At 41.9% G+C, this 21,118-nt stretch overlaps 1 protein-coding gene across 1 annotated transcript in view; it reads right to left on the bottom strand.

The window, feature by feature from the left end:
* Nucleotides 1–16,818, bottom strand: part of cpxm2 (carboxypeptidase X (M14 family), member 2) — a 59,148-nt gene extending 42,330 nt beyond the window's left edge. The window contains exons 1-4 of the mRNA XM_031905942.1: nucleotides 16,453–16,818; nucleotides 15,771–16,274; nucleotides 11,574–11,672; nucleotides 2,653–2,762 (exon numbers count right to left, since the gene is read on the bottom strand). Of these exons, the coding sequence (XP_031761802.1) occupies nucleotides 2,653–2,762; nucleotides 11,574–11,672; nucleotides 15,771–16,074 (513 nt within the window). The 5' untranslated portion in view covers nucleotides 16,075–16,274; nucleotides 16,453–16,818. The remainder of the gene's footprint in view (nucleotides 1–2,652; nucleotides 2,763–11,573; nucleotides 11,673–15,770; nucleotides 16,275–16,452) is intronic.
* Between the last annotated feature and the right edge of the window lie 4,300 nt (nucleotides 16,819–21,118).

Genomic DNA, 21,118 nt, shown 5'->3' with positions numbered 1-21,118 from the left:
GAATTATTTGATTAAAATGGAGTCTATGGTAGACAGGCGTTCCGTAATTCGGAGCTCTCTGGATAACTGGTTTCCGGATAAGGGATCCCATACCTGTATATAGCAACTTTTCCCATTAAAATTACCATTAGGTCTCCATATATAAATCCATGTACAATACAGTTCTTCCTTACAGATTGGAGTCTTGCAGATATTATAGTACAGAAGCTGATAATCAGCCCACAATTGAGAACATTTATACTTAAGCTTTTTATAATGTGTCCCAAGAGACAACTTAAGTACTATTTATACAATTCACAGACGCGCTGTCTGTCAACCTGATATTACAGTCTCCCAAAAAAAAGATTGTCAAAAAGGATTATTTTGTAACAGAGGTAAAGAAATTAACACATTCTTTATATAAATGTGATATATTTAGAGTAATACATCAGTCAAAAAATTCAGCTCAGTATGTACACAGAACTGGATATCATGGAATAAAAGTGACTTGGTTTAACAGGAACAGGAAAGCCTTGTTTCACTGATATCTTCTCCCAACCACCAAAAATCAGATTACAAGTTCTTTTGCAAAGGGGTTATTTTGCCTGAAAATACAAGCGTTATACAGAGAAGGTTTAACAGATGGAAAAGGAATAAAATAATAACACTTTCCCTAGTTTGACAGGTTCAGTTATCCTCTTGAATAATAACAGCGCCAAGTGTAATAACCTGCTATGTGCCAATCAATTAAACACCATCCAAAAAAAGTGTAACTGAAAAGTGCCATATGCAGAAGGATCCTAAAAGTGAAGCATAAACAGAAATAGAGGCATAAGGCTGCAATTATCCGCAGGCCAAGAATCAGCTCCTATGCTGGCATCAGCCTTTCCCTGTGTCTGCACCCAGAGCCACTGTATCGGATACATGAAGCAGATTTTGGATTGAAATGCATACTTGCATTATTTGCTGCCGAAATCCCCTCTATTTGCCTGCACCTGGATATACAGTATCTAGTAGAATTAAGTCTAAAACAACTGGACTTTTCTGAGTTTTTTTTGAAAACGTTTCACCACTCATCCGAGTGGCTTCTTCAGTTCAAATGACTGGTAGGGAATTCCCCGGTATTTAAACTCTTGATGGTAGTAGAGTCACAGACATCCAATCACAATGGTTCCATTGAACTTGTTCAGTTAGGTGTTAGCTGAAACTGACAGGTGTAAGAAGGTATGATCCAATCACAATGGTACCAAGATTCTCATTGATGAAGGTGTTAATCCTTCAAAGAACATGACTGGAAGTGTGAACTGTTGTGAAACTGCCGGGGTAAGGATGTCAATGCGCCATTGTATGTTGGTGACAAGCGGTGTCTCAGGCCCCCTCCTCTGTTTTAAATACCGGGGAATTCCCTACCAGTCATTTGAACTGAAGAAGCCACTCGGATGAGTGGTGAAACGTTTTCAAGAAAAACTCAGAAAAGTCCAGTTGTTTTAGACTTAATTCTACTAGATACTGTATATCATGACCTGGATGAATGAGATACCTGGATACATTGCGTTGGCCCAGGTGCAGGAACACTGGGTGGATTTTGGCGCTAAAACACACAGGCACAGGAAAAGGCTAATGACAGCGTAGGGGCTGATTCTCAGCCTGCATTTTTCCACAGGCCCTGTGAGCCCTGTGTGCAGTGGTGAACATTCACGGCGCCAGGTCCCCGCAGAAAAATCTTTGGAGAGGTCCGGTGCGCTCAGGAATCTGTACCTGCCTTACTAAGCCACTGCAATGGCACCATGGTGAAATAAACAAAGGCAAGTGGTCTGGCATTTACTATTTCTATCATTGTTATTATTATTCAATGCATTATTATTCAATGCAACGTTATAACACTAACATTCAGACTGAAATTGTAGAAGAATGTTCTGAACATGAAATAGTTGGCAGACACCAAATAGTATAAAAGTGACATCCTGGAAATGTATTGTAGGTCTCCCAAGGATATCGTCAGATATACAATATATGCACAGATTTTATTGTTATCCGACCAAAATTTTCGAACCTGTTCAATCAACTAAATCACTGATCATCATAGTACGAAAATTATATTGGTGCGTGTATGGCCAGCTTTAAAGGCAAAGTACTTTTCCCTCCAGCACAAAGCAGATAAACTAAACTAAATAGAAGAAAGATTACACTGAGCTGTGGGACTTCCCAGCGGTGAATCCTCCCATGCACGCTTGTGCTACTGGTACTCTAGAATAGTAGAAGGGACCCTGAGCAGCACTAAAATCAAAGCAATATATACATTACATGGGCAAAAGTATCTGGATCCCCCTTCTAATTGTTGCAGTTGGATATTTTCGCCATGACCATAATAACTGACAGAGGTGCCATTATATACTACAGTGGCATTCTTTACCATGCTGTGCTTCATGTTTTATGGCAAGGACCTTTCCTGTATAAGCAGAATAACAACCCCATGCACAAAGTAAGGTACATAAACCTTTGCAGAGATGGGAGTGGAAGAACTTGACTGGCCTGCACAGAGCCCTGGCCCCAACCCAACTGAACCCCTTTGGGATGAATTGAAAGCTGACTGTCCTGATCCCCAACATCAGTGCATGATTTCTTATGTATGAATTGAAGATAACTAAAAAAGAACATATGAAGAGACTTCACCTGAATGTTGAGGCGGCCTCTGTGGGCTCCCAGTCCATAGCGTTTCACAGTCGACGCATGAAGCTGAAAGTCTGTAACTTTTAACGTTTCTAGTCCAAGAGGTGGGCAACCTGGAAGCCAGAGATAAAAGCACATTGGCAGTGTCATTACAATACCAACATTGGATTATTAAAATATTTCTGGAGGATCCCAAGAATAATATATCCATTTCAAATGGCCTGGGAAGACTGTGTTCTGTTTTCACGAACCCAATGAAAATCTTCATTAAATCCAGCCTAGATATGCAATATATTTTCATTTCATTTAAATTCAACAAAACCAAGATGGTTACTGACAGCCTTTTGGGGTTTGCAGGACTCCAGCCTTCAAATCAACTATTCATCTACCAGAGTAAAGGCCAGATTATGTCACAGGCAAATAGCATTAGCAGAGCTGATGAGCAGCTCAAACACGAAGAGCTCCTATTTGAACGGAACATGTGGTGTTTCAGCACAGTAATGTGATACACCAGACTGTTTATTATGATTATTATTATCCTTTATTTATATAACAGCAGCAAGTTATATGTTTATATGCATTTACTCATATCTATCTCCATTTTGTGGTAGCTGGAAAAAATAAAAAAAACAAACAATATACAGATGACGATTAACTAAAAGGAATCTTGGCTGCTATTTGCTTTCAGAGCAAGTCCAACACTTCATGGAATTTCATTCTTCGCATCTTCAAGTGTTTCAAGTGGGGAACATCACCAATTGTGATTGTAATTATAAGGAAAGTAGGGTCAGATTGGCCCACTATGCAACCAGGAGAAACCACAGTTGGCTCTAGTGTCATGTTTAAACAGCCATTAAGTCCGTATCACAGACATTCCTTTTTCTCTATTAGGCAGTAAAGGAGAAAATAAGCAAAAAAGAGAACCGACCGAGATACTTAAAAAAAGCATAAGAAAAAGTCAGAAGGGAGATAAAAAATATAAATGGTGCAGAATAATTGAGGAGGAAAGCTACAGTGGAAGAAAGCACATTATAATGAGAGAAGTGTAAGAAAGAAGGATACAGGAGAAGAAAATATACAACCTTGCATTCTAGTTATCCAGGTCTTCTAGTGGACCCCTGTCACCCCAGGCACTAAAGGGACCCCTCTCTGCAGGGCGGTTTATGAACAAATAAAAGGAACATGTTCCATATCCCAATAGCCAAAAGCAACCAATTAGATGGGTAACTTCATTACTATACCTGAACAAGACCAGTAATTGGCAGCAAAAACATTCAGCCTGGAATAAAAGTTGCTGATGTCTCCAGTGTTTCCAAGCCAAACCTACAAACCTTACACGACCAAGGTTTAGTAGTGATCTTGTGACACAGGAGGCACTGAAAGGTGTTTGCTCTTACCCCACTTTTAATTATATCTTGTAATCCATTTAGGAGTCTGTATGACTGGGAATCCAAGTGCAACGGGTGCAATTGGGAAACCAGAATAGAAGTACAGGTATAGGACCCGTTATCCAGAATGCTCGGGACCAAGGGTATTCCGGATAAGGGGTCTTTCCGTAATTTGGATCTCCATACCTTAAGTCTGCTAAAAAATCAATAAAACATTAATTAAACCAAATAGGATTGTTTTGCATTCAATAAGGATTGATTATATCTTAGTTGTGATCAATTACAAGGTACTGTTTTATTTTTACAAAGAAAAAGGAAATCAGTTTTAAAATTCTGAATTATTTGATTAAAATGGAGTCTATGGGAGACAGGCTTTCCGTAATTCGGAGCTTTCTGGATAACGGGTTTCCAGATAAGGGGTCCGATACCTGTACAGTATTCCTTAACACTAAATCTAACTTGCAAAAAAATCTAAGAAACAACTTATACAAAATAGGTATCCTTATAGCAGATCCACCTACATACTAGTTATGAACAGTTAATGTAGGTTTACTGCTGACGTTTAGTATGTTATAGGATGTCTGATTCCCAGCAATTTTGCAATTGGTCTATATTATTTATTCTTTATAGTTTTTGAATCATTTGGTACCTTCTTCTAACCTCTTTCCATCTTTCAAATGGGGGTCACTGAACCCTGCAGCCAAATAAGGGTGACGCTACAAGTTTGTTGTTATTGTTACTTTTCATTACTTAACTTCCTATTCGTTCAATCTTCTCATGTTCCAGACTCTCATGTGCCATAACAGCAAAATAGCTGCTGAAATGCCAAACTGGACAGCTGCTGAACAGAAAGCTAGATAATTGAAAAACCCCAACAACAACAAAATGAAGACCAATTGCAAATTGTCTCAGAATATCAATTTCTACAACATACTAAAAGTTAACGTAAAGGTTAACAACCCCTTTAAAGAGTGTTGAGAAGAAAATGGTAGCCATCAAATTATAGAAAGAAAAAAGAGGTAAAAATAAGCTCAGTGGATCTCAATTTTAATTTAATCCTTGATGACTTATAACATCCTTATATTTTACAGTAGGGAGTATATTGTTCACTGTATATGTAAAGGTATGGGACCTGTTATCCAGAATGCTCGGGACTTGGGGTTTTGTAATTTAGATCTCTATAACTTAGGTAAGTCTGCTAAAAATAATTAAAATATTGAATAAACCCAATAGGCTTGTTTTGTCTCCAATAAGGATTAATTACTGTATATACTCGAGTATAAGCCTAGTTTTTCAGCACCCAAAATGTGCTGAAAAAGTCACTCTCGGCTTATACTCGAGTCAGGTGCCATGGGTCCCTCTAGACTAGCACCCTCTGTCATTTGTGTGCAAGTTAGGCCACCTGCAACCAGACCCTCCAGTGCCCTGGCCCATTCCCAAATTCATCTACCATCCTCACCTGTCCCATTCTGCACTAGACATTGCACTTTATATTCTATATAAACCATAGTTTTGAAGGATTTTAACTCTTTGTGTTTTAGCTTGGTTGCTGATTGAGCTAAGGGGGGGGGGTAGTGCCCTTAAGGCATCATTGTTGATACCATATTGTTTTTGTTGACCTTCTTCTCCACTTACAGAGCTAGTTTACTGTTTTTCTTTGTAAAAAAATATTTAGAAACATATACCCCACTGATGCCTCATTTAATGTGCTTATATTGGTATTTATTTTGATTATTGAAATTTAGCAGTAGCTGCTGCATTTCCCACCCTAGGTTTATACTCGAGTCAATACGTTTTTCCAGTTTTCTTAGGTAAAATTAGGTACCTCGGCTTATATTCGGATCGGCTTATACTCGGGTATATACGGTATATCTTAGTTGGGATCAAGTACAGGTACTGTTTTATTATTACAGAGAAAAGGGAATCATTTAACCATGAAATAAACCCAATAGGACTGTTCTGCCCCCCAATAAGGGGTAATTATATCTTAGTTGGGATCAAGTACAGGTACTGTTTTATTATTACAGAGAAAAGGGAATCATTTAACCATTAAATAAACCCAATAGGGCTGTTCTGCCCCCAATAAGGGGTAATTATATCTTAGTTGGGATCAAGTACAGGTACTGTTTTATTATTACAGAGAAAAGGGAATCATTTAACCATTAAATAAACCCAATAGGGCTGTTCTGCCCCAATAAGGGGTAATTATATCTTAGTTGGGATCAAGTACAGGTACTGTTTTATTATTACAGAGAAAAGGGAATCATTTAACCATGAAATAAACCCAATATGACTGTTCTGCCCCCAATAAGGGGTAATTATATCTTAGTTGGGATCAAGTACAGGTACTGTTTTATTATTACAGAGAAAAAGGAATTTATTTTTAAAAATTAGAATTATTTGCTTATAATGGAGTCTATGGGAGATTTCTGGATAACGGGTTTCTGGATAAGGGATCCCATACCTGTATAATGTGCCTAGCGGAGTACTGAGAATGTGCTGGGCCCCCTGCAAAAAAATCTTTGGGGGGGCCTGGCACACATAGGTACCTTATCTGCATGGGGTCTGCTTCTTCTATAGTTATGCCATAGTATGCGCCCCCATTTGTAAAACATAAGGATATTAGACATCACCCAGGAGTTCCACGACCATACATACAGTACCTATGACAAAACTGCAAATGACAGAAGGGCTCCAATGAGATAAAGTATAGAAAGAAAGAAACTTGTATCAAGGCTCTGCTATGTGCAAATTCTTCTTTTTCACCCCAGAGGGTAACATTTTCCATCTTAATGTGAGTTGATCTCAGCTCTTACATAAGGTAAACTAAAGGATAAATTCTGCTGCCAGAAGATAATATTTATGAAACAGTCTATGCGTATGAGAAGTGTGTATGCAGGAGATTAAGGACATGACAGGGTAATTAATCTCCTCTTTCCTTCACGAAATGAAACATTATCTATTTCACATTCCCAGCACCTAAAATTTTATGTTAGTTTAGGAAGATGTTACCAATCTTGTGCAAAATTTATAAACGATGGTGGAGCGAGGCAGTAACTAGGGCCCCCTGTTAAGGGGTTATTACACAGGGGTTATTATAAACTTTGAAAATAATATGTAGGGCATACATTGCTGAATTTAACTGATTTTTTTCTTGGTGAAGACAAACAACTACATTTTTTTGTGCACAAATGACCACTAGGAGCACTGTTTTATTGAAGTCAATGGATTTATTAATCTTGTACCTGCAGAGCAAGTAACATGGCCAAGGTTGGAGTGGCCTTTCAGGTTTCCAGAAGATCTCTTGTTGGGCCCTAGCTCTTGTGATCCTATACCAAGGACAATTCTTATAAGTCCTCTGTATGACACCTGCTATATTTTAAGGAACAGTTCAGTGTAAAAATAAAACTGGGTATAATAGATAGACCGCAAAATAAAAAAAATTTCAATATAGTTAATGTAAAAATGTAATCTATTAAGGCTGGAGTGGGCAGATGTCTAACATAATGGCCAAAACACTACTTCCTCCTTTCCAACTCTCTAAGCTGTTAGCAGTCAGTAACCAATCAGTGACTTGATATGGCCCCCCCTAAAGTCACTGACTAATTAAGAGCTTTGAGAGCTGTAAAGGAGGAAGTAGTGTTGTGGCCATTATGTTACACATCTGCTCAATCCAGCCTTTATAGAGTAGATTTTTGCCTTACTATTTTACCCAGTTTAATTTTTACTCTGAACTGTTCATTTAAGCATTCGATCCACCCATTCGGACATGTCACCAAGTCAGATCTTTTTCTGATTTTGCCACCCACACACCAGTGCTTAGTCTGGAAATGGACTGCATCAAATGCACTAGACTTTCAAACCTGCCCAACAAGCTGACCAGCGAAGTTGCACAAAGTTTCCTCCTGCAGGCAACTTCGTGCAACTTTGGAAAGCTGAAGCGAGGCGTCAGCCTTTCCATTCGCATTACGGAGCAGTTATTGGCCCACGGTAGCAGCGATCTATTGCGGCCAAATAACTCTCTCTATGAGTCCCTAGCCTTACAGGGGCTGAGTCAGTAACTTTTATCAGCTTTTGCACTGTCCATATTTAATTGCTATGAGAGTAGGGCCTAGAAGTCAGGTTTCCTGGTGGGCCAGTTCAACCATGACCATGGCAGTTCTGATGCTGTTAATAAAAACTATAATTAAGGCCTAACAGGCAGAAATCAATGTTTTAATAAACAAAGAGTAAGTAAAATAGGTTTTATTTAGAATGAAGGCATGTTTATCTTTAAATCTGGATCAAAATATAGCTGGGGTAATGTGCAACATAGAAACAGGGGTCATAATGTGCCCCATCTGTCATACATGATGCGCCTAGTGATATGTATGTGCTAGGAATTAATAAGAGACATAATAGGAGGACTGTGCATCATAAAGCTTACAATCTAAGTGACTGTGTTACTTACAAATAGATGGTTAATAAGTGCTGCAGTTTTCAGTGGAGCAGACTTTGCCATATAAATACGTAAATAAATACAAAAGTAAGCAATAAGTAGCAATGCAGATGCCTTTAAGGAAAGGCCGTGCTTTATAAAAAAAAAGTGCTTGTTTTTCGGGATCTCAGGTTAAAAAACAAGTGAATATAAAGTACATCTGGGAAAACCTTTCTTCAAATGCTGCCAGATGAGTAAGCCCATAAAGCAATCATTTATGTCTATTGTTTTCATATAAGTTTTCATTTAAGCACCGCGTTCCATACAGTGTCATTATTTTATAGCTTGGTCCAGGGAATATAAGATCATATGGGCCCTCCTGACTGCACAACTACATGTATGTGTGTCTCTGTCTACATGTATGTCTGTCTGCGTTATCACATGGTGGGTCTGCTTGAGGAAGTGTCCAAGCACTGGGTGTTTTTTAGTTCAACACCATCTGAAGGGCTGCAGGTCGCCCATTTCTACTTTACACACTTTATCCTGCCCTATTGCTATATACAACAATGGCATCAATTTATGTGCCACTGGGTCAGTTCTTGTTCAGTTCTAGTTCAAAATGGTGAGAGCAATATGGCAACCCATACACATAGCTATGCAGAGTATACAGAGAACCAGTCTTCTATGGATGCCGTAGGCTTTATCTTCATACTTTGATGTCTAATTACTACAAACCAGTAAAGAGACTGGGACAGAAAGGACTCCCTATAGGATACAGTGAGCCCTTTCATACAAAATAACCAGCTCCAGCTATTTATTTCATTAACTGTAGATACACAGCAGTTTTTGTTGCAGCAGTCTGGAGACAAACATATTACAAATGTAATTCAGTCATGTAAAGCTTAGACTCCTTATAAAGGTGCAACTAACTGAAAGGCAGAAATTACATTCAACACTTAAAGGAGCAGTTCAGTGTAAAAATAAAACTGGGTTAATACATAGGCTGTGTCAAGGGCGGGCCAACTGGGCACCCTAGGCAACCCGGTCGGCCACCACGCCCCTGCACCTTCCCCCCCACCCATGCTTTGGCGGGCATGCGCAGTTCGGGGGGCGGGTGCGATGCGATGGGTCATTGCCCCCACCGCTAATGACAATTAGCAATGACAAAAAAGGAAGACATGGGGTAGGCAGGAGAGGCTCCTAGGTAGCTGCCTCTTCTGCCTAGCCCTAGTTCCGGCCCTGGGCTGTGTGGATAAAATAATGTTTTAACACAATTAGTTAGCCAAAAATGCAATATTTAAAGGCTGGAGTGTGTGGATAGTGTAACATAATAGCCAGAGCACTACTTCCTCCTTTCCGCTCTCTAACCTCTTAGTTGACTTGAGGGGGGGCCACATGGGATATAACTGTTCAGTTAGTTTGCTTTGATCCTAAGCACGCAGGTCTCATTTAAATGCAAACTAAGTGAACAGTTATGTCCCATATGGCCCAACCTTAAGTCACTGATTGGTTATTCACTGCTAACATCTTAGAGAGATAAAAGGAGGAAGTAGTGTTCTGGCTGTTATGTTAGATATCCACTAAAGGTGGCCATACACGGGCCAATTGTAGCTGCCGATATCGGTCTCTTGGACTGATTTGGAAGCTTATCGGCCTGTGTAGGGGCAGCAACGACTGGCCTGCCCGACCGATATCTGGCCTGAAATCGGGCAGATATCGATCGGGTAGGTTAAAAAATTCAGTCGGATTGGGGGCCGCATGCGGCCCCCGAACCGACTGCGCCCTTAAGAGACGTTATAATTCGATTGTTTGGCCCCAGGGCCAAATACAGAATTAGCCTAAATTCCCCCAATATCGCCCACCCGTAGATGGGGATATCGGGAGAAGATCCGCTCGCTTGGCGACCACGCCAGGCGAGCGGATCGTTACATGTATGGCCACCTTTACTCCAGCCTTTATAGATTACATTTTTGGCTAACTATATTGAAAAAATCTTTTATTTTGCAAAGCCTGTTACCCAGTTTTATATTTACACTGAACTATGCCTTTAAAGGCCATCTCACATTTAAAAGGAAGTCATCTGAGAGACTGAAGTAACCATATGAACACTATTGTCTTTTCCTTTAATCTTTCTAAATTTCAACTGTATTTGTGTTGGCTATTGCAGACTCTCAGCCGACTATGCTCTGGACAGCCTGGGGGTTACTTATGCACACAGGAAGCTTGAATGGAGGTTTTGGATGATGCCGACCCATTCCCGTGTATGCAGAGATGTCAAATCAGTGCAACATCAGCCATTCAGTGTCACTCTCCCCGGTCCTACTGCATCACAGGTAAATTCAGGAGGATTTATAGGCCTTTTCAATGACGGGTTAGAATGAATTAAGGGTGGGTTAAACACCAGCCAATGAAGTGTAGTACGGTCAGTAGCATAACTTGTGCCTCGTGGGCTCTATTGCATCCGGATTGTGCACTGGACCTTTTACATTACATGAACAAATAGGCTAGGGATACAGAAGGAAGATCTGCTCAAACGAGCCTGGAGCCATCACCTTTCAGTTAACTTTTAGTATGTTATAGAATGGCCAGTTCTAAACAACTTTTTAATTAGTCTTAATTAGTTTTAATTAGTCTTACTCTTTGCAGCTTTTAAATGGGGGTCACTGACCCCTGAGCCAAAAAACTATTGCTCTGTGAAGCTACAGTTTAATTGTTATTGTTACTTTATATTACTCTCCTGTTCATAAACAGTACCAGTCTTTCATTCAAACCATACCCTGGTTGCTAAGGTAATTTGAATTCTAGCAAACAAATAGCTTCTGAAACTCCAAGCTGGAGAGCTGCCGAACAAAAACTGAAATAATTAAAAAAACTACAAATAATAAAAAATGAAGACCAATTGCAATTCTTCTCGAAATATTACTGTCTACATCTAACTTAAATCTTCTCTGCAGTGCAAAAGGTCCAATGTGCAGTCCTGAAGCAGAGGGAGATGGGAAAAATAAAACCAAAAACGACAACTCCCTGGGATTTTTAGTTGAAGAGATCAAGGAGCCACTGAAAAGAAGCTAAAATGTATTTAAAAATGTATTTAAAATGTATGTAATAGTCTCACTCACTTTCTCTGACTTCATGGAAAGTCTTTTCTTCCGTGGCTCCAAAGACAAGTTTCTCAGGGCTCTTCTTGTTCTTCTCTGACTTCTTGCTACCGTTTTTGGCTGAGAATAAAGGAAAAAAAGTAGAGGGAGACAGTGGTGTCGTTACATTTATGGTTGGTGGATTACAAGTCACTGAGGCAGAGTTGATGGGCTCCAAATCCACAAGCAAATGAAACCAAGGAAGGCTTCTTTATATTTCCTTGTCATGCTTTCTGGGGAGAGTTTTGTCTGGGCTCCAACAGCTACAGCTGAAGGCCCTGTAGATACAGATTTGGGGAGCTGCTCTCCTAGACAGACCTGAAAGCACAGCTAGAAGGTCGTTTAGGGTGATCTGGAGTAAGCACATGCTTTCTAGATATTCATGGAATTATGGCTGAATGACTGACACAACAATATTTTGATTATGTTTTAACATTGTTATGATCAAAGAGGGAACTCTGACCAAATTCTGGACCTCAAAGAGGGTTTTAAGGCAAAACATTTGAATATCACTGATGTAATATAAAATAAGTTAGAAAAAGTTTTTGGGAGGTGAATACAATTGAGCAAAGAATGGTTTTGGTTACCATGAAAGCTCCTTGTGGTCTTGAGTTTGTTATAGTATCAAACTGCATCAGGCACCACAGTCACATAAAGAAGGGCAGGAACTCGTTAGCAAATATTTACAAACAAAGCTTATAAACATTTCCCCTTTTGTGTTTGAATAATGGAAAAAATGTTATATTAAAGTCCTCTTGTAATCATCTGGTAGACCACCGCCTGCTTGCTGGGTAAGTCATTTTTATTATGATATTATTTTTTATAATAGGGGCAACATATTTTGCAACACTTTAGTGACAATGTACAATGTCATTCACACCAATCCCTGATGTGGAGTTTGCAATTTAGTCTTTTGACAAGGGCATAGCTAGCCAAGTGGGGTTTGCTCTCATCAGGAGACAATTAAACTATAACTGAGTTGGGAACTGCACCTCCTCTAGAAAGCCAGAATATAAAAACCCAGGACCCCATTCCCAAAGAGACTGCAAATAGATAGATAGCACTGTACTTATTGCTATATAAATGGAAGGTGTCATAGACAATACTAATAGACCAAACTGTCTAACCAAATATGGACATGGCGTGGCCAGTTTTACCCTAGTAAAGCCCTACTCTCTCAAGAGGTACAACAGGCCACCTAAGGATTAACCCTAAAAAACCTCTCTTTCCTAGGTTCCACCCTTCCATGTCCAAAAGTCTTGGACAACTTAGTCCAAAACCTAGCACAAAACATGTGAGAGTTACAGATTACAGTGATTCCCAGTCGAACCTAAGAAGAAACTGATGTCCAAGGATAAAGCCCTACAGTGTTCCAATAAGGGCTGTGTATAACGACTGCAGAGTGATTTCTGGTCTCTGCTAACCATTATATTACAGGTAGTGGACCCCTTATCCAGAAACCCATTATCCAGAAAGTTCCGAATTATGGAAAGGTCATATCCCATAGACTCCATTTTAATTAAATAATTCACATTTTTAAAAATGGTTTCCTTTTTCTCTGTAATAATAAAACAGTACCTTGTACATGATCCCAACTAAGATATAATTAATCCTTATTGGAGGCAAAACAAGCCTATTGGGTTTAATTACTGTTTAAATAATTTTTTTAGCAGACTTGAGGTAGGAGATCTGAATTATGGAAAGACCCCTTATCTGGAAAACCCCAGGTCCCGAGCATTCTGGATAACTGGTCCCATACCTGTACTACATTTCCCAGTACTGTTCCCGCGCCTGGGCTTGGGTAGGCATTTGGAATTCACTCGTGCTCATACTAATAAAAACGCCAGGTGAATGGCTTGTGTTGGAGTGAAGTGAAAGGCCTGGTGTCCTTGGGATTTGGCTGCAGCTCCTTCCTTGACTTTAGATTCAGCCTAAAGCACGTGAAATGGATGGAGAATCTTCCCTCCAAAAGCAACAGGAAACTTACAACACAGCAAAACATACTTAACAAGATATCTGATGGAAAGTAGCGGGGCTACGTGCCAGACACCACAAAGCTGCATTAGCTGAAGCCTGGTCTCTAAGACAGCTTGAGAGTTTAGTACCATGGCTTTTCCCTATAGAACAGAGAAAGAATCTTTAACCTGTGGCTCTCCAGATGATCATTCTGTACCAACCTGTGATCTGTTCGGGCAATCTTTGGTCTAGCCACTGCACATGGGGCAATCTACTATTATAACACCCCTGGCAAAAAGTTATGTATTTTCAATGGATCCAGCAGATGAATGATAAGTAACGCCAACTGCTCTGACGGAATGGACAACGTAATAACATGAGCAAATTTGGAACCAAGTTTAGAAACCTACTGCAACCATTCAGCAAGAAGCATTTTTAAAATAGATTTGTTTTCTATTTACTTAAAACAAGGGTATTCCCTCCTCATTGTTAGTAGCCGTGTATCTGGTGTGGCTATTACATACAACATGCAGTGGCTTCATGCCAGCCTTGAGCTGGTGGTCACTGTGTGAACATGGCTACTATGGTGTACTTGTGGATCTTTCCAAACCTGATCTATCTACATCTCAGCTTACCAAAATATGGGCTGTCCCTGCTAGTAGCCTCAAAATATGGGATAAGGGCCCAGACACAAATTAAAAGTAAACACTTATTTGCTGTCATAAATATTCTCAAAAGCCCAGGCCATTAAGGGTGAGTGCTGATTTTCAATGTTAGCACTTGGCTGACAGCAATGTGTCCTTTCATCTGTTGCCTCCTTATGAACTAATCGGGGCTCAAGTGATGTCAGACCACTGCGGAAGTTTTGAACCCAAAGGAAACTGAAAACCACTAACTTATACACAGGGCAGCCATCAGTAATCATGGGGCCCTACTAAATTAGCAATGCAATACTGAGCAGGGGCCCCAACTGTTAGTGCACTGGTCTCCTGTGTAGCCCAGTGAAAATGAAGCCCCAATTTAAAAAAAAAAAAAATGGCCCTTGCATGCCTGGACATGCCACAAATTAGCTTCAATTATGTCCAAACTCCCCCCACTGTCCACTCAAACCCCGCCCACTCCCCATAAGACCTGCCCCTTTTGTGACAGACAACTTGTGTCTTCCCATCTCGCAGCACTTTTAAGCAGCCACGTTTACTCGAAACCTTTCTGGAGGTTTGTCCTCTATTCAAGCACTTCATACATACAGCCTGCTGGAGCTGCTAATACAATAGCCATGGACTTATCGAAAACTTAGCACCCTCTTAGCTCACTCTACTACCAATCAAAATAGTCATTCTGATCTCCCTGGCTCCCTGTCCCCTTGTCAGTCTATCATCTTACACCCAATAAAATAAAAAGTAAGAAGCCAGCACATCAGAAGACTCCTGTAGCGCCAATAAAACTGTTTACTGGCAACAACGAGTCTAAAATTACACCCAATACAGCTTCCAGATGCTTGGAGTTTAATCCGTGCAGTACGGGGGCCAGCTTGGAGTCAATTAAGTTAAAGACAATTGAACAGATCAGCCATAGATACTTTGGCTGGTGGTTTAACCCATTGGTGTTCAGTAAAATCACATTTAGATGACTTTTGGTGGTGTTGAGGTCAAAAGGGTAGAAGGCAATAGTCAATAAATGTAATACAGGTATGGGATCCCTTATCCGGAAACCCGTTATCCAGAAAACTCAGAATTACGGAAAGGCCATCTCCCATAGACTCCATTTTAATCAAATAATTCAAAATTTTAAAACTGATTTCCTTTTTCTCTGTAATAATAAAACAGTACCTTGTAATTGATCCCATCTAAGAGGTAAATAATCCTTATTGTATGCAAAACAATCCTAATGGGTTTAATTAATGTTTTATTGATTTTTTAGTAGACTTAAGGTATGGAGATCGAAATTATGGAAAGACCCCTTATCTGGAATACCCTTGATCCCAAGCATTCTGGATAACAGGTCCTATACTTGTATATAGATGTGCCAATTAACCCCATGCCCCTAGCATGATAATGATCCAGTCCTGGATTTTTTTGTTAAACCAACTCCTCTTTCTAAACTGTAACATGAATTAAGGTCTGAAAAATGTGCGGTGTGGATCATAATTAGTCTAGTTAATTAGTCTAGCTCCATGGTAGCCATATCGCCAGGACTCTCTAAATGAACTTTGCAATGCATTACCTTGCATCTGTACATGAGTCTTGTCCTCTTTCTTATTCCCTTTCTTGGGTTGGAAATCTTTTTTGGATGCTTGGTAAACTTCATCTCTGGTGTCCTGGGTCTCATATATGACTTCCATTCCAGGTTGCTGGGGTTCTTCAGGCTCTGGACCTGGCTCCAGGGGTGTCTGTGACTCCTCAGGGTCCGGGTATGAATAGTAATGGTCCCTTGTCAGGATTTCTTGGTGATAGTAATCATGGTCATCTGGTGGCCTTGCTAGACAGCCATGGAGAAGAATTAGCAACATCAGCCAATTGCCAGGCATCTTCTGTTCCTCTGATCTCCCCAAGGGTGAAAGCAGCAGGGTATTGATTGCAAGAGTAAAAAGAGAAAACACCTACAAAGGAGACAAACTATTGCAGACTTATTGGGGATTCTGGGAGTTGTAGTTGAGTTGTAGTTAAGAAACATATGCAAGGAGGGACTTTTCCAGTACTTTCAAGCAAGTTTCAAGCAAACTTCACCCTGTCAATATAAGGACAAGTTTTAGTATAAGATAAGGTACAAGAGGCCCATGGACACACATAGATATAAGTTGCAGATATTATTGCTTCTGTAGGTCACTAGGCTAGAGCTGAGCAGTGCGCAGAGCCGCAGGGTATAGAAGTTGTGCGCCTAGCGGAGCGCAGCCGGCGGTACTTACCTACTTACGTGCGTCAGGGCGCAGCTCATTCAGGCAGCATGGGGCTCCCCAACACTTCTATCCACTTCATGGGGCAGCTGAGAGATAAGCCTTTCCGAGTGTCCCCCCCAGGGAAACAGTTTGTGCATCTTCCCCTGCCAGTTACTGGAGCGACTCCCCCCTTCCTTAGCGCCTATTTGCCAAATAGAAATCGAAGGGAATCGAGTCGGGGCGGTACTGCAGTCCGGATACGATCCGAGGTAACCGGGACAGTGCTCTTTGGCTGCCTCTGTAATGTGCTGTCAATGGGAAGCTGCTGGGAGGCACAAGTGACTGGGTGGGTGTAAGTTCTATGGAGACAAAGCTCCGCCTGTGGGGGAGAGAGGAGTTCTCTGTCTTTGTCCAGCCTGTGTATTTGTGTGTGTATTTGTGTATATGTGTGTATATGTGTGTGCCTAGGCATGCCTCTCACCTATAGGACATGTAATAACGCCCATTGGGCTTTGTAAATGAGCCCTTTGGTCTGTGGGGCCCCTACCTCCCATTGGTCCCAGTTGAAGCAGAACCCAAAGCGCAGGCACCCAATAGGGAAAGGGTTGGGGTTGCAGAGAGATAAGGGGTTCTTTGGGGTACATTTGGGAATGTTCTAATTTGTCCTGCTTTGTAAAATCCAAATTTTGGGAGGTACACCCTTCTGTCACCCTCTTGTCCGACTGTCTGTATCAATGCATTAATACACCTGCTGTCTCCAACTATTCTAATGCCCAGTGTCGGACTGGCCCACCAGGATACCAGGAAAACTCCCGGTGGGCCCAGGGGTCAGTGGGACCTCTTGCTTCTATCTATTTAGCCTATTTCATGGTCATTCCCTATTTCTGTATGGGAACAAGGAAGCTTGATAGATGGATATCAATATAGTATGTAGAGAATAGAGACTAGGATAATAAAGAGTTGGACATGGGAGAGGAGGAATTAAAGTTTTAAGAGCAGGCCAATGGCCAATGGTTTTCTGGTGGGCCCCTGCCATCTCAGTCCAACACTGCTAATGCCATACATATTGAAACTGGATCTGTGCCCATATTTGCCACCCACTCACCGGTCCAACTTTGGCTGATCCAATCATTGGCCTTGAGGTAATAGTTGAATTGTACAGAACTCCATTCAGAAAGGTACTTCAAACCTGCCCAATACATACATCTGTAGCCAAAATCATATGGGCTTTCCCTAGGGCCAATCAGTTGCCAATTCAGTCTGGAGGGACAGACTCAGCAACTTTTGTGTCACATGACATGCAGGTCCAGCATAGTTACCCAATTTCCATCACTTCAAAAGGTTTTATGGGCTGGGCTGTGCTGTGCTGTGCTGTTCTGTTCCATGCTGTGCTGGCTACCAATGTACTGGGGTGGGGGGCCCTGCTGGCTACCAATGTACTTGGGGTGGGGGGCCCTGCTGGCTGCTAATGTACTTGGGGAGGGGGCCTGCTGGCTACCAATGTACTTGGGGGGGGGGGGGCTGCTGGCTACCAATGTACTTAGGGGGGGGCTGCTGGCTACCAATGTACTTGGGGGGGGGCCTGCTGGCTACCAATGTACTAGGGGGGGGGGGGGGCTGCTGGCTACCAATGTACTAGGGGGGGCACTGCTGGCTACCAATGTACTGGGGGGGGCTACTGCTGGCTACCATGTATTAGGGGTGGGGGCTGCTGGCTGTGAGTCTTTTGTACTGGTGGGAGGGGGGCCCAGAAAATTTTCTTGTGAGGGGCCCCGTGATTTCTGATGGCGGCCCTGTGTGTCAGTAAGTTCTTGGCACATGTATTAAAAACCCAGTTTGCTCTTATTGGAAACTGCAGGTATAATAATGCTGTCTATTATCTCTAACCTCTTCCAAACCACAGGGCTTGGCGTAGCTATTGCAACCTTGCCAGGGCTCCATCTTCCTTTTGTTTATTCAGATAGAGGGGGGAGTGCACACTGGTAAGGGGGAGGAGGTTGTTGGGCAGTGGTATATTAATTGTTCAGATTGCAGGACAATTAATAAGTTCCAGGAGTGTTCTAATTAAACATCAATGCTCAGGTAGTTATTGCCCATGTTCAAGTAGCCATTGTCTATTTGACTGAATGGGAATCTTGCTGCCTATGGTATCCACATTGCTTGTTGCTTGGACCATTAGGAGGGTGATTTAATTACATTAGAATTAAAAGTGGCTTCCAGTGGTGCCAATAAACTAAACAGAGACTTGCATTTGGTACCAGCCCTTTGAAGAGAACTACAACAATTATACATAATTTAAATACAAGTTCTAATGTTTGCACCATGCAGGGCTGTTTCTGTAGCCTATCCTACCTGAGGTGGCCAACCCATGCTGCCCCTCCACTTACAGTACCATTTCTGTTATCTGACTTGGCTGAGGCAGGGCGCAATCCCAGTGCTGAGCATCCCCCGGAGACCTCATAAGGGTCCAGGCCATGGTAGTTATGCCACTGAGTTGTGTTCTTCAAGATTATAACATTTAGTTTAACCCAAAACTAAACTCTGAAAAAGTATGAAAAACACTTAATCTCCCCAAACAAACATATTAGCCTCAATTTTAATCAAAAGAATAATTTTCACTGTAAATGTAAGGCAGGATTGAAACTGCACATGGAAAATGATGCTTAAATGCTGCCATGTACATCTGGCCACAATAAGATTAACATACCAGGGCTCAGCCCCCCCCCCAGCCCCTGCCTAAGGAACACTGACTTTAACAAATGTAGAAAATATAAGCCTGTTATATAATAACATTTATATATTTGTGAAAAATATAAATAAATCCATTTTCTCAAAGACATGGGGAAGTAAATGGTTTTGCCCAAAGTCAAGGCCAAGGCAGAAATGCTTCCCTTACTGCACATGCAGTAGCACTTGTACTTTTAGGGCAGGGGTACACTGTGACATTAATTGGGCCACAACAAATCTCCATTGGGTGTGGACGACTAATCTCCCTGCAATGCCATCCCACCGGCAGCGCCGGATTTCAAATCCGGGCGCCCCTTGGCCGCTCCCCCCATTTGCGCCCGCCCCCCTGCGCATGTGCGAACAAACCCACCGACGCAAGCGCGCATGCGCGGGCATTTAAATTCCTATAGGAGTAAAATGTCAAAATTTTGTTGCGGTGGGGCAGCATGCCACCCCTAAATTTCTGCCGCCCTAGGCCCGGGCCTTTGTGGCCTTGCCACAAATCCGGGCCTGCCCATCAGCTAGAATGTAAATCGTCGGTGGGATGGCATATGCCCGAAGTTTGCCATCCCACCAACGATTTACATTCTAGCTGGTGGGATGGCATTATGGGGAGATTAGTCGTCCGCGACAACGGAGATTTGTCGCGGCGCAACTATTCTCCCCCTGTACCTTTGCCCTAAAGGGGATACAAACATTTCAATAAAATGTTGCATAATGAATCATCTGATGTTTCTCTGCTCAAATGAATTTTCTGACGACAGGCCTCCCCAGGGAACTGAATAGCAAGGGTGAGATACCCTTTAGGGCTCTGGCACACGGGGAGATTAGTCGCCCGCGGCAAAACTCCCTGTTCGCGGGCGACTAATCTCCCCGAGTTGCCTTCCCCCTACCATCCCACGGCGAACATGTAAATCGCCGGCGGGATGGCAGACGCGGCGGGGCGATTTCGGGAAATCGCCGAAAAAGACTCGCGAGAAGGCAACTCGGGGAGATTAGTCACCCGCGAACAGGGAGTTTTGCCGCGGGCGACTAATCTCCCCGTGTGCCAGAGCCCTTAAAGGGGTAGTTTGTCTTTAAATTAATCTTTAGTATGTTAAAGAATGGCCAATTCTTAGCAACTTTTCAGTTTTGAACTATTTGCCTTCTTCTTCTGACTCTTTCCAGCTTTCAAATGGGGGTCACTAATCCAGGCAGTCAATAAATTATTGTTATGGTTACTTTTTATTACTCTATTCAGGTCCTCTCCTATTTTTATAGCAGTCTCTCATTCAAACCACTGTCGAGTTGCTAGGGTAATTTAGACCCAAACAACGTGATTGGAGAGTTGAACAAGAAGCAAATAATTCAAAAACCGCCAATAATAAAAAATGAAGACCAACTGCAAATTGTCTCAAAATATCACTCTCTACATCATACTAAAAGTACAAGTGCTACTGGGAGCAGTATCTGTCGGTGTCTATGTTCTGACCTTTAAAGCAATGCTGCAGAAGCAAGCTGAAGCAGAAGCAATTGTGGGAAGTGGTTTCTTGGCTGGAGGATAGCTGAGTTTGGCTACAGTGTTGAGTCAGAACCAGCAGTGCAGAAACAGACAAATACCGGCTTATGGTGTTCCGATTAGGACCCAAAGAGCCAGTACTGGAGAGCCAGCACATGCTGAGAAGCTTTCCATGGCCATTCATGTTGCAGGCAGTCTCATTCCAGCTGCTGTGCATCAGGCTGCTGGGAGCTGCTCCAAGCCCTATAATGTAACCCTAGCCAAGAGAAACGCATTGGGGCTCAGAAGACTTTGGGTCCGATAAAGCCATCTGCTTCAGCTGCCATTATAAACACAGTCACAACAAAATTCCCTAGATTCCCTCAATAATAATAACAAAAAAAATCCAGCTTCTCCAGACAAGCTTCCTGCTGCTGAGTGGGAAAAGGAGTAATAAGGGAGCAGCAAATGAATGCGCCACTCATAGTGCCA

This window comes from Xenopus tropicalis, chromosome 7 (assembly GCF_000004195.4).
Source record: "Xenopus tropicalis strain Nigerian chromosome 7, UCB_Xtro_10.0, whole genome shotgun sequence".
NCBI classification, from domain to species: domain Eukaryota; kingdom Metazoa; phylum Chordata; class Amphibia; order Anura; family Pipidae; genus Xenopus; species Xenopus tropicalis.
Note: the sequence above shows the minus strand (reverse complement) of the source record. Positions and strands in the feature narration are given on the sequence as shown.